The 12,842-nt window shown below is 38.8% G+C and overlaps 1 protein-coding gene across 1 annotated transcript in view; it reads left to right on the forward strand.

The window, feature by feature from the left end:
• Positions 1-11,862, forward strand: part of PPP2CB (protein phosphatase 2 catalytic subunit beta) — a 31,628-nt gene extending 19,766 nt beyond the window's left edge. Inside the window, exons 3-7 of the mRNA XM_075556720.1 lie at positions 397-570; positions 3,384-3,473; positions 3,570-3,731; positions 5,478-5,596; positions 11,184-11,862. Of these exons, the coding sequence (XP_075412835.1) occupies positions 397-570; positions 3,384-3,473; positions 3,570-3,731; positions 5,478-5,596; positions 11,184-11,256 (618 nt within the window). The 3' untranslated portion in view covers positions 11,257-11,862. The remainder of the gene's footprint in view (positions 1-396; positions 571-3,383; positions 3,474-3,569; positions 3,732-5,477; positions 5,597-11,183) is intronic.
• The last annotated feature ends 980 nt before the right edge of the window (positions 11,863-12,842 follow it).

The following is a 12,842-nucleotide window of genomic DNA, read 5'->3' on the forward strand; positions in this document are numbered from 1 at the left end:
TGAGAAATAAAAGTTGAAAAAAGGAGTGAGCCTGCGCAGGACTTTGTCTCAAGTTCATGTTTCTAGTATTCTGAATCCAGTCATTGGAAAATAGAGTAGTGATGGCTGGACTTACAAAGAAAATTCATTAGACTAAGGTAGGTGTTGGTGAAGATCCCAATGAAGGTGGTATAAAGAGCATTGAAGGGTGACGATAAAAAAATATTTTCAAGGTTAATCATTAGGGTGTGCTTACCTGAAAGCATAAGTGAGAAAGTTTTTTACTTTGGAAAAAGTTAACATTTAATTTGTTAGCAGACAAAAGAGCCATTTAAAACAAATAAGACAGAAATTAATACGTGTAATATATCATGTAAAAATATGATTACATCATGATTTTTTTATGCTTTCCTACAGGTGCGTTATCCAGAACGCATTACAATATTAAGAGGAAACCACGAAAGCCGACAAATTACTCAAGTATATGGCTTTTATGATGAGTGTCTACGAAAATATGGAAATGCTAATGTGTGGAAATATTTTACAGATCTGTTTGATTACCTTCCACTCACAGCTTTAGTAGATGGACAGGTACGTGTGAGCTTCTGTCTGAAATCTCAGGAAAAGGCCATAAGATATTTCTGCTGGAATAGATTTACCTGCGTTTTTGCATATCCTTGGCATTTTTGCTTCTTTCCCTTTTACTAAAATTCTGGGACAAGAAGCTGGTTAAATTTTAGTTACATTCAAACCATTATATTCCTTGTTTCAATATGTGTGTGATATTTTCACTAACAAATACACTATTATAGTTTTGTGTGTTAGAGAAATATTGTAAATAAAATATGTAAGGCCTTGATATATATAATCCAAATAAACATAACCTAGTTTTTACAAAGATCTCCATACAGACTGCTTAATGTCTGCTGGTTGCCATTAATAACTTCACTTTTGCGATAACTGATGTGTTTCTACTTGTAACATGTAGTGCAGACGTACTGTGAAACTCTCAAAGTGTAAGAAGGGAATTGTGCTGTTTCCTGTAATCCACATTCTAGTGTTAATAATTATTAACGTACTTATTTAAATATAAAGTGTAAGCTATCATTTTGCAACTCTAAAAGCTTATTTACTTACTCTTCTTAATTAAAAAGTCCCAGAGTTGTTGATGATTGTACAGATGGGAAGATAATTTGATAATGATCTTGTCGGTGTAATCCTTACGGTCCACCATCTTTGTGAACACTCCAATGACTTATTTAAAAGACATTATTTTGCATAGACTTGACCAAAATGAGAAAAGCCATGTGGTGATGTATATAAAGGGTATTATATTTGAATAAAGGTTTCTTTCATTTTTGCTTAAACATCTATAATAGTCATTCATTAACATAAAATAAAATTGTTTCAAAAGCTTAGCTATCAGTATTGGTGATGAATTTAGCTTTTCAAATGGATATCTCCAAGGCTCATCTTTTTTGATCCATTGATCTTTCCTATCTATAGTTCTTTTCTTTTCTTTTTTTCCCTATACATTTTTTTTAAGGAATAAAACAGCCAGCGCACACAGACTATTGGTGTCAAATTATTGAATACGGAGTATTAGGAAATGTTACACACTTTAGATATCAAGTAGGTAAAATTAAAGTATATAAGGGATTTGAACAGTGCAACAAAGCACCAACATGTAAAAACAGTAATACAAACCAGATGCTATTTGCAATCTTTTCATGTGTCCTTCCTTTTTTCCCCTGCTTTCCCTGTCTTTCTATGTATCTGTCCTGAATTAGGTGACCAATAAAATTTCCCATTCTAATGTTGCTAGGTGCCACCAAGTACATTCCAACTTCTTGCAACTCAACATCCAACAAAATGAATCACTGCCCAGTTCTGTACCATCCTCAAAAAAAATTGTTTAAATCATTTTATTGGGGGCTCATTCAACTCTTATCACAATCCACACATCCATCCATTGTGTCAAGCACATGTATACATTTGTTGCCATCATCATTCTCAAAACATTTTCTTACTACTTGAGCCCTTGGTATCAGCTCCTCATTTTTTCCCTCCCTCTCCCCCCCCCCATGGACCCTGGATAATTTATAAATTATTACTGTTTTTCCATGTCTTGCACTGTCTGACCATCCTCAGAATTGTTCACATGTCTGAGCTCATTGCTGCTCTTCCTCTTTGATACTGCTCTTCTCCTGCACCAAACACGATATCCTTTTCCAGGGACGGCTTCTCCCCTGATAATATGGCCCAGGTATGAGCTGTCTTGTCATTCTTGCTTTGAAGCAGCATTGTGGCTGTACTTCTTCCAAGACAGATTTGTTTGTTCTTTTGGCAGTCCATGATCCTTTCAAGATTCTTCGCCAGCACCAGAATTCAAAGGCATAAATTCTTCTTTAATCCTCCCTATTCGATGTCCAACCTTTTCATGTACATAGGACTCGAGTAAGAACACCCTGGCTTGGGTCTGGCACACCTTAGTCCTCAAAGTAACATCCTTGCACTTAAACACTTACCCGGCAAATTTACCCAGTATACACTGTGATGCTTGTTTCCATGACTGCTGTTCCCATGAACGTTTATTGTGGATCTGAGCAAGATAAAAACTTTGATAACTTCACTCTTCCCTCCATTTATCATGATGTTGCCTGTTGATTTTATGGGGATTTTTGTTTTCTTTATACATTGAGTTGTAATATTGAAGGCCGCAGCCCTTGATTGTCATCAGCTTCAAGACCTTCCTCACTGTCAGCAAACAGAGTGGTGTCATCTGCATATCACAGGTTGTTCATTAGCCTTCCCGTCTTTATGCTATGCCCTTCATATAGTTCGGTATCTTGGATTATTTGCTCCGTAGGTCAAAACCACCAGCCGCTCTGTAGGAGAAAGATGGGACTTCCTGTTACTGTAAAGTTACAGTCTCAGGTTTTACCCTGTTCTATGGGGTGTACTTATCGATGAGTTATGAAAACCATCAAGATCAGTAGAAAATTGCCTTTTAACACTTGAATTCTATTTTTATTTGAAAAGAAAAAAGGCAAATAGATATTTTGTAAATGACATGAATGTCAAAATCTAAGAAAATTGAAAAATATTTAGAACCAATAACAGGAATTGGTGATGTTTTCCATACCCACAGAACATGTAAGTGCAGAAAAAAAGAATGGAGAGCTCATTTTCCACAGGAAGTATTAATTATAAAATATCTTGGGACATTTAAAAAAGAGGAAATACATATAAAAGGTCTGTCTGGTGTGACTTTTTGTTTGTTATCTTTGTATTTTTAAAATTTGTATTACTACATATTTTAACTATTTTTAGAAGATTAGGACTGACATACATATTAACTTTTAGCAATTAAACAATTTTTTTCTTTTTTAATTAATGAACAGATATTCTGCCTCCATGGTGGCCTCTCTCCATCCATAGATACACTGGATCATATAAGAGCCCTGGATCGACTACAGGAAGTTCCACATGAGGTACAAATAGGAGGAAAGGGAGCCAAGCGGTAGTAGAGCTAAATTAGTTGCATATGATGCTAATAGTTGGTAACAATTTCTTCGTTTTTTTCGCAGGGTCCAATGTGTGATCTATTATGGTCAGATCCAGATGATCGCGGTGGGTGGGGTATTTCTCCACGTGGTGCTGGCTACACATTTGGACAAGATATTTCTGAAACATTTAACCATGCCAATGGTCTCACACTGGTTTCCCGTGCTCACCAGCTTGTGATGGAGGTATGTGCTCTCGCTGCAAAATAATTTCGTTTTAGAATACATGTGTATTGCCTGTACTAACGCTTACAGACCGAGAATGTAAAGAGCAGTTCTACCTGTTGCTGAGGAACGACTTGCTCTTCATAGCAAATAGAGAAGTACTAAAATTATGTTTAGAATATGTTATTATTACATTAAGCTACTACGTCGGCTCTATCTATGTGTGTTTCCTCTTCTGTTTCTGTCTTCCAAATCACTTGCATATAAGTTGGACACATATTACTGCTTCACTCTAAACCGTCAGTTTTCAGAAGACGTTCTGTTTAAAGCCCACGGTGTAGTTACCATAATCAGGAAATTATCGTTGATGAGTATTACTATCTTATCTAAACACTTGACTCACTCATGATCTTTAGAGGAAAATGAACTTGTGTGTGTATGTGTGTGTGGCAACCCAGGATTATGTTGCATCACTGTCTCTTCAGTCGCCATTGGTACAGAAAAAGCCCTCAGAATTTTTATTTTTGGCATGGTCTTGACTATATCTTGGATGATGCCATATTTTAATGGGTATACAGTGTTTTAATTTGGCATCAATTGTAAGTTGGTTTGGGAACATTTTAGTTTGCTCTACCATCTGGTTTTATTACTGATCTCATGCCCTTGGGATCATTGTTCCCAACAGGGTCCCAGTTCCAATGTCATCCTGGTTTGTTACTATACATGTCCTTAGAGCAACACAAAAAGTAGCTCTACTTGCTACATTTGTCATGGAAGTCAGGTGCATGTTTTGGTGGCTCTGCCTTGCCTCTCTTTCTGAATGCTTTGAATGTGGAGACAACTTAGAACATTTTGGCTTTGGGAAACATTATGGAGTACAGAAAGCTGTGGCCACTACAGGTTCTGACGAAGGGTATATTTGTGTCCACTACCCTTGCAAAGAGCCCTGACAAACCTCTTGTCATTTTTGAGAGATGTAAGTGATGTATTTGGCTGCTTTTCCCTGATGACTATAGATTGGGGTCTGCCTTTTTTGCAAACACACCGTACAATTAATGCTGTTCCTGCCTCAGTGTAACTCCTTTTAGGGCGACGTGAAATCTGTTTGTGCTATGCCTCTGCTATTGGCGTTGACTGTGGTTGCTTAAAGTGTGTCTGTGATGTTACCATTTTATAGTTGTTAAAGGAATAAATTCTCCCAAGTCATCAGGGACTGAATATAAGTTAGTAAACAAAATTCCTTCTACAGGGTAGAGGCAAGGAGAGGGGTGAGAACACGGTAAGTACAGAGCTCAAATTCATCTGGTGAAAGTGAATCCAATGGCAGCTGTAATCATAAGAAATGTAAATGGAACAAAATTAATCATAAGAAATGTAAATGGAACAAAATTTTTGCTCACTACAGTAGACTCTCATATTGGATAATCAAAATTAAAAGAAATTCGTGTTTACTTAATAATACCTTTAAACTATGCGATACTAAAGTAGACATCATTTACAAGGAAAAATGAGAAGGCTACTTTCATTCTTGGAGAGATGTCAGTAGTTCGCTCCAGCATACACAGTCAGAGGGGTTTGTAGAGAAGGAGCTAATGGACAGCATTATTGAGTTCCTTGTAACACAACCCTGAACCTAACTGTTAGGCCATTTTGTTCATAGAGTGACTACATGTGCACCTAGAATATTTGTAATATTTCAATTTAGTTTTAAAATCTTCTATGTCAATAAATTTTGAAATAAATGCTTGGTTTTGTTTCACGCTGCAGGGATATAACTGGTGTCATGATCGGAATGTGGTTACCATTTTCAGTGCACCCAATTACTGTTATCGCTGTGGAAACCAGGCTGCTATCATGGAATTAGATGACACTTTAAAATATTCCTTGTAAGTAATTTGAATTTAATTATATCAATTTTTGGAGGAAAAATTGAAATGTGGGTATTAAAAATAGAAGTAATGGATTCCTGCTTCTGGAAAGGTGTGGTGCCGAGCAGTAACAAGATTGTAACATTTGGAGCATGATTTATGCTCTCTCCTCTCCTGGCAGGTCTCTTGCAGGTGAATGTGAGCAAGCATGTGGGTGCTCCCTTAGCACCAGCTGAAGGCTTTTGTTTCATTCCAGCAGTAGGAGGCCACCGTCATTCCTAGTCTACCCTAGGCTTGCCTAGCTTCCAGAAGCTGCTCCTGGCTGGCACCGTCAAGAGACCAGTAGCTCCATTTTCTGACCTAGCTACTAAAGCAGAAGTTCTACATCCGGGTGTGGCAGGTCAAGAACACTGCCTCTGAGTCCCTGCCTATGGCACAGGGACGGTACTGAGTATCGGGCCCTCGTGCTCATCCCCAAGCCTGGAGTAGACGTGCAGAGGTTCTGCTCGCTGGGGCAAGAGAAGTCTAAGGGTCATTGAAGTCTGTTGGATTTTCCCTTATGCAGAACAGATAAGAGAATTCCAACTTAAGGGACATTGTCAAAAATACAGATTATCATGATAGAGAGCAATAAAGAATGCTGTTACAGTACCATTAGCAACGAGCAAAACAGTGGAGCGTCCAGAAACTTAACAGCTAGAAACTGGGATAGAGACAGGCAAAGCGTGCCCCCATGAGATGACTTGTCGATCCTAGGGGACAAGGCTGTAAACATGCTGGGCTACACCCTTAGTCACAGCAAAGAAGTGAAGCAGATTTGAAAACATTCCCCCCAGCCACTCTTGGAAGGAATCAACAAAGCCCCTCGCCATTCCAAGGGACCTAAGCGCAACCTCTGATCCAACAGTGGTTGGACTGGCAGTCTCAGAGATGGTATGCGTGCTCTAGATTCTGCCCCAGGCCTTATTGGAGATGGCCAATTCTAGCTACTAGTCCCTTGGCTATTAGTAAACCCCTAGAAGTGGGGTAACAGCCTCCAACCACACATACACCAACAGTAAGGATAAAATCCTGCTGGTTTATCAGTAAATGGCTCATACCCAACCAGGCAACCTCTACATAGCCAGGCTAAAAGATTAGAACAAGTGGAAATTTATATTTTTAGTTTTAACAAAGCCAGAGGGACACACAGAGAAAAGTAGAGTACATAGAGTTCGTTTTCCAAGTCACTAAATAAATATGATCAAACAAATATCATCACTTCCTAGAGAGATAATTATCCAGACATACTATAATGTGTATATAATCCATTGTTTAACCAAAAGAAATGGCAAGACATGTAAACAAACAGTCAGGTTCGACTCACACACAAGAGAAAGGACCTACTCTGAAGGAAGGACCAAAATGTTGCGCTCGGCAGACAGACTTGGAAGCCACAGAATACAAGCTAACGAACTAGAGAGTACGTGTGGAAAGAGTACCTACCGGAAAGTGATGCTAATGAATACATCTTCACGTGGAGAATATTAACACAGAGAGAAACATTCTTTTGAAATTGGAAATCCTGGAGTAAACTTCGCTACAATAACTGAAGTTTTACTAGGGAGCTCAGCACTAGAGCTGACCTGGTGAACGTAAATGATTCCAGACAGGCCTGAAATCTGCTTCCAGAAAAAAAACAACACAGATATATATAAATATAAAATGGTAAATAAAAAAAATTAAAACATCTATAACTATACATTTGCTTCTCTTAACTTTAAAGATTATGTAACGTAAGGATTTTTTTAGCGGTACAGTCGGGGTTGATAGCATACAGAGGCATGATGTCCGTCTGTGCTGTCGCCCCGTGCGCAGCAGGACACTAGCAGTCCTGAGCCATTCCCACAGTTGGTATGCTTGAGCCCCTTGTTACAACCCTGAAGGCCTCCTTCTTCACTGACCCGCTGTCTGCATTGCCAATCATGAGGTCCTTGTCCACGACTCGGTCAGCTCTTCTGATAACCTGTCCAAAGTATGTGGGACAAAATTTCAAGATCCTCATTTACAAGAATTCTGTACTACTTCCAAAGCAATTGTTTGTTCTTCTGGCAGTCTGTGGTATTTTCAGAATTCTTTGTCATCAGCATATTTCATATGCATCTATCTTAACCCTTTAAAGAGGTACCTTTTGCCAAGTGCGTTACATTGTTGGCTTTCTTGAACGCTTCTTCTATGACCATTGATTATGGATCCAAGTACAATGAAATCCATGGCAACTTAAGTTCTTTTTCTGTTTATATAGACATATATAGAGGTAATATGTATAGCCATAGTTGCAAATGAAACAGGGTCTGTTTGAGATCAAAAGTACTGCATTTACTCAGAAGGCACGAAGAAACAGGAATCCCTGTGGGGAGGCATGTGGGACAAGTATTGTAACATTGTGGGAATTACAGTCTATAGCATGAAGCAGAGCATATATGAGCTAACTATTATTGAAAACTGATTTGCTTCGTAAAACCTTCACCCAAATAACAATTGGGGCATGGGGCGCGGGGCCCTCAAGCGGAGTATCTTACAAGATCTAGTAACATGTGCTTGTGGGGTCTATAACTAAATGACTAAATTGATGATGATAGAAAGCTGTCTAATCTAAAGCCTAACCTCCTACCTTAACTAGAAAAGAAAAAAATTTTTAATAGTAATAATAAGGAATAAATACGGAAAATGAAAATCAAAAGTAGGGTTTTATTTTCTAAAGATAATGCAATATATATTATAGTTGAAAATCAGGATAAAAATGAAAAGGCAGTTTTACCCAAAAGCTAACTTAGATGAAGTGGACAAATTCCTGGAAATTTCATTTACCACAATTAAGTCAAGTATAAATAGAAAATCTAGATAGCTCTGTAATAAGTAGAGAAATTGAATTTGTAATTATAATATAAAGTCAAAGAAAAGCCCAAGTCCAAAATTTAAACTGGATTTAGAAGATGCTTGCTGAAAGGAAAGATGCTTAGAGCATCTACTGATGAAGATCAAAAACCACAGCCTCGGTTTGAATTACAACTCTGTGTAAAGAAAACAAAAATCTTCACAACTGAATCAATAAACATGATAAATGGAGAAAAAATTAAGGTTTGCAGGGAATTCAGTTTACTTAGATCCACTCAATGCTCATGGAGGCAGCAGTCAAGAAATCAAATCAAATTGCACTGGGCAAATTTGTTACCCATGACAAGCCTGTCTTGGAAGGGGCACAGCCAGAATGCTACTCAGAAGGAAACATGGAGAGACTGTTTCTTGCCTGCCTTTGACCATCCATTATCAGGAGAGGGTAGTCCCAGGAGAAAGGCATTTTGCTGGGTAAAGTGAAGGGTCAGAAATGAGACTCAATGAGATGGGTTAACCCAGTAGCTGCAACATTAAGTTTAAGCATAATACTTAGGACAGTAACTTGGGGCTGGCCAATGTTTCATTCTTTCTGACAATGGGTCCCTCTGAATTGGAGCAGGACTCAAGGGCCCCTAACAACAAGAATATCATACTTCAAGGTGAAAGACTTGGGTGTTTTCTCCCAGGTTAGAAACAAGGCAAGCTCGCCTGCTCCTGTCACTTCTATTACATTCTTGCCAGGACAATTAAAGAACCCTGGTGGCACCTTGGGTTAGCCATGGGGCTGCTTACTCCAAGGTTGGTGGTTCTAACCCACTAGCTTCTCTGTGGGAGAAATTTAATACTGTCAGTTCCTAGAAAGATTTAGTCTCAGAAACCTTATGTAGTGTTGGCTATTGGTCAGAATGGACTCACTGGGAGTAGGTTCGATTTTAGTTAGCCTGGATAATTACCATATATACTAGAATATAAGCTGACCTGAGTATAAGCTGAGGTACCTAATTATTACCTGGGAAACCAGAAAAACTAACTGACTCGAGTATAAGCCTAGGGTGGAAAATGCAGAAGCTATTGGTGAGTTTCAATCATCAAAACAAATGAAAATAAAATTACTAAAAATTGAGGCATCAGTGGGGTAATGTATTTAAATATTTATTTTAAATAAGAAACATAAATAAAAGGACAAGTCATTTAACATTAGTAAACCAGCATAGTAAGTGGAAAATAGATTCAACAAAAACAATACATCCGTATCCCAATGCAGAGCTTCAGCTGGTGTGAGGTCATCATAGACGCTGTCCTCACTGAGATCGCCGTCATCACCATCACTGCTGTCATTTCATACAAAGCGCAGTCTTCACTGTCATCCATAGCATGACTAATACTACATTTCTGGAAGGCACGTCACACCATGTCTTCTGGGATGTCTTTCCATGCATCTCGAACCCACTTTGCTATTAACTCTATGTCAGGCTTCATGAGATTTCCTGCTTTTGTTAGTCGGGCTTGACCAGATGATACCCATTCATGCCACTGACCCATGTATAAGCCAAACCCGGTTTTTCAGTGCATGTTTTGTGCTGAAAAACTCGGATTGTACACGATATATGCGGTACGCAAGAAAAATAAAAGTTCCTGGGTTGCAAAGTAAACAAGTAACGCCATTCATAGGTGTTATAAAATTAGCTTTCAGTACAAAAAAACCTATACACAAATGTTCATGGCAGTATTATTTACAATAGTCAGAAAGAGGAAGCACTTCAAATGTTCATCAGGGGGATACACCAAACAGTATTAGGCTGTCCTTCATACACCTGTGAGGAGGCGCCTGTAGGGCACTGATGCAGAATGAAAGGAGCATGCACTGCCACAGTCATATGAACTGTCCAGAATGAAAGATCAGTAAAGATGCCTTTTCAGCTGGTGGTTTTCAGGGCCTGGGGGAGTTAAGAATGGTTAATACGAGGCCATTATTACCCACTTCTGTGCGTACCATGAACCACTGAATTGTGTACTTCAAATCGGAAAAGTTTGATTTATGTTATATCAAAGATATTTTAATGAGGTACTACAGTAATAAGCTATAAATTAAAAGCAAAGAAACTGTTCCCCTTCAGTAATAATTAGAGGGATAATTAATTGCTTCTGTTACAAAAATAATCATTCTTCGGAGACTGTTATTTTTATAGTAAAAAAATTGTGTTTGTTAGACAAATAGAATTTGGAAGCCTGTTGATCACTGTTTACATTCCAGATCTACCTTTTTGCTGCTTGTAGCCCAACCTGTAGCCGCTTCACTACCACGGCGCGGGGGAGCTGCCTCTTGAATAGCTGCTTGTGACCCTTTCTGGACCACTCCGCTTGTGTGTTTCTGTTACCAGTAGTCTGCGTGTTGTTAGGGGTGTGGATTCTGATTCCTAGTGACCCTGTGTGATAGACCTGCCTCGGGGGCTCTTAACCACAGCTGGAAGCTTAAGGGAAGCACAGCGCTACGGCTCTCTCCACCCTCCAAGCTTCCACTGCCCGTCTGAGATCAGACCCATTGCACCACCACTCGGTTTAAGGCAAATGTATGCGAGTGCATCGCACATGGTGTGCGCACACTACAAAATGTCGCTGTTACTCGTGCATGCCTTCGTGTAGCATTTGTATTGATTTCCTATTCGCGTCTTGATTTTTACCCCCTTTACCTGCAATATAAAACCCTTCCCTTTTTTTCCGTTTTTAGCCTTCAGTTTGACCCAGCACCTCGTCGTGGAGAGCCTCACGTGACCCGGCGTACCCCTGACTACTTCCTGTAACTTCTCCAGGGAAAACTGTCCTTTGTATGTGGAAATATACTTGGCTTGTAAAAATATATATTCAAAATAAGAGAAGCAACATAATCTGTGTGTTTCTGTAACAAATTGGAATCTGTCTTGGCATTAAAACCACATCATGGACCAAACGGTGCCATCCTGATGACCATGTAGCACAATTTAAACTGACACTCAGTACAGCACTCTGTCTTAGATCAGTCACTCTGCAGTTGGCCTGCTGCATTTGTAGTGACGTTTTCTGCTGGACTGTTCAGACAAGAAGGTAACTAATTCCTTCATCTCCTTTTGCACTTAGTTGAGATTTTAGTTACAGTGTTTAACTGGCATGGATTAATAAAGTTGGAGTTTTATTTTAAGGAAAAATCACAAGCTAACGTCCACTTAACCTATGACCCTTTATTTTATTGAAATGTGTAATTAACTGAAGATTCTTCTTGGGAGTATGTTGTCATAACATTTAAAGAGATTTCCCTTCATTTAAACTAGATTACTTTTATGTTGACCTGCATATTTCTGTATATTTGTTATGTCGGTGCTTGCATCCTATTTGGTGTACTGAGCAAATAAACTCTCCATTTTAAATAAAAACATCTTACTGTGGTATGCATTAAATGGAAAGTTTATTATTGAAATTTAAGATAAAGGCTCTGTACCTATTTTAGGCGATTAATGTTGGAATAATTAATAGTATGAATTGTATACTAAAACAATACTAGAAACTTTTTTCATTGGAATAAATTGTTCTGGGAACATAATAATTGTTATTATTTGGTGCCGAGTTCATGATAGGGCCAAGAAGTTCTCTACTGTCGCAGTTAACCCTCAATTTTAGGAATGCCCTTTGCGCTTTGGCTCTAGAGGTACAATTTTCTCAGCATTTCTGTTCCTCCTTTCTGTGGTAGCCAAATTTTGTCTTGTATGCAAGGTCTTCAAAACAGTCATAGAAGAACATATCCTCGTGTACCTGTCAACTTACGTCCTTATCCACTCCCCGTTTGTTCCCTGTCCAGCAGTACTTTTGAAGCAGACTTCGCCTCATTTCCCGTCAGGTGCATCTTGAAAGAGAGGACTCCTTTAACCACCAAACCATCATCATGCCTTGAAAAATAATTTAACTTCTTGATTAGATGGTTCTATTTTTCCCAACTCATTGCAAGATGACTTCGGTAAAAAGAATAACAAAGCTCTCAAGACTGCAGTGTTAACTTCTGACCACTCAGTCAGTCTGCTGAGGACCGTCTTTGTATCCAAAGCTCTCAAGACTACAATGTTAACTTCTGACCACTCAGTCAGTCTGCTGAGGACCATCTTTGTATCCAAAGCTCTCAAGACTACAATGTTAACTTCAGACCACTGAGTCAGTCTGCTGAGGACCGTCTTTGTATACATTGCCCTTTAAGCCAGCCATAGCTCCTGTGCCTAAATTCAGAACAACATTGCTTTTGTAACCAAGGAGACAATTAAACATTTCTATTATTAGCCCATTAGTTGTTCATGCAAAGGAATAGTTTTTCTTTGTCTTAAAGAAAATTGCCTGCGTGGCCAAGAAATAGCCCTCATAAATTCTG

The sequence above is a fragment of the Tenrec ecaudatus genome, chromosome 8 (genome assembly GCF_050624435.1).
Source record: "Tenrec ecaudatus isolate mTenEca1 chromosome 8, mTenEca1.hap1, whole genome shotgun sequence".
NCBI classification, from domain to species: Eukaryota; Metazoa; Chordata; class Mammalia; order Afrosoricida; family Tenrecidae; genus Tenrec; species Tenrec ecaudatus.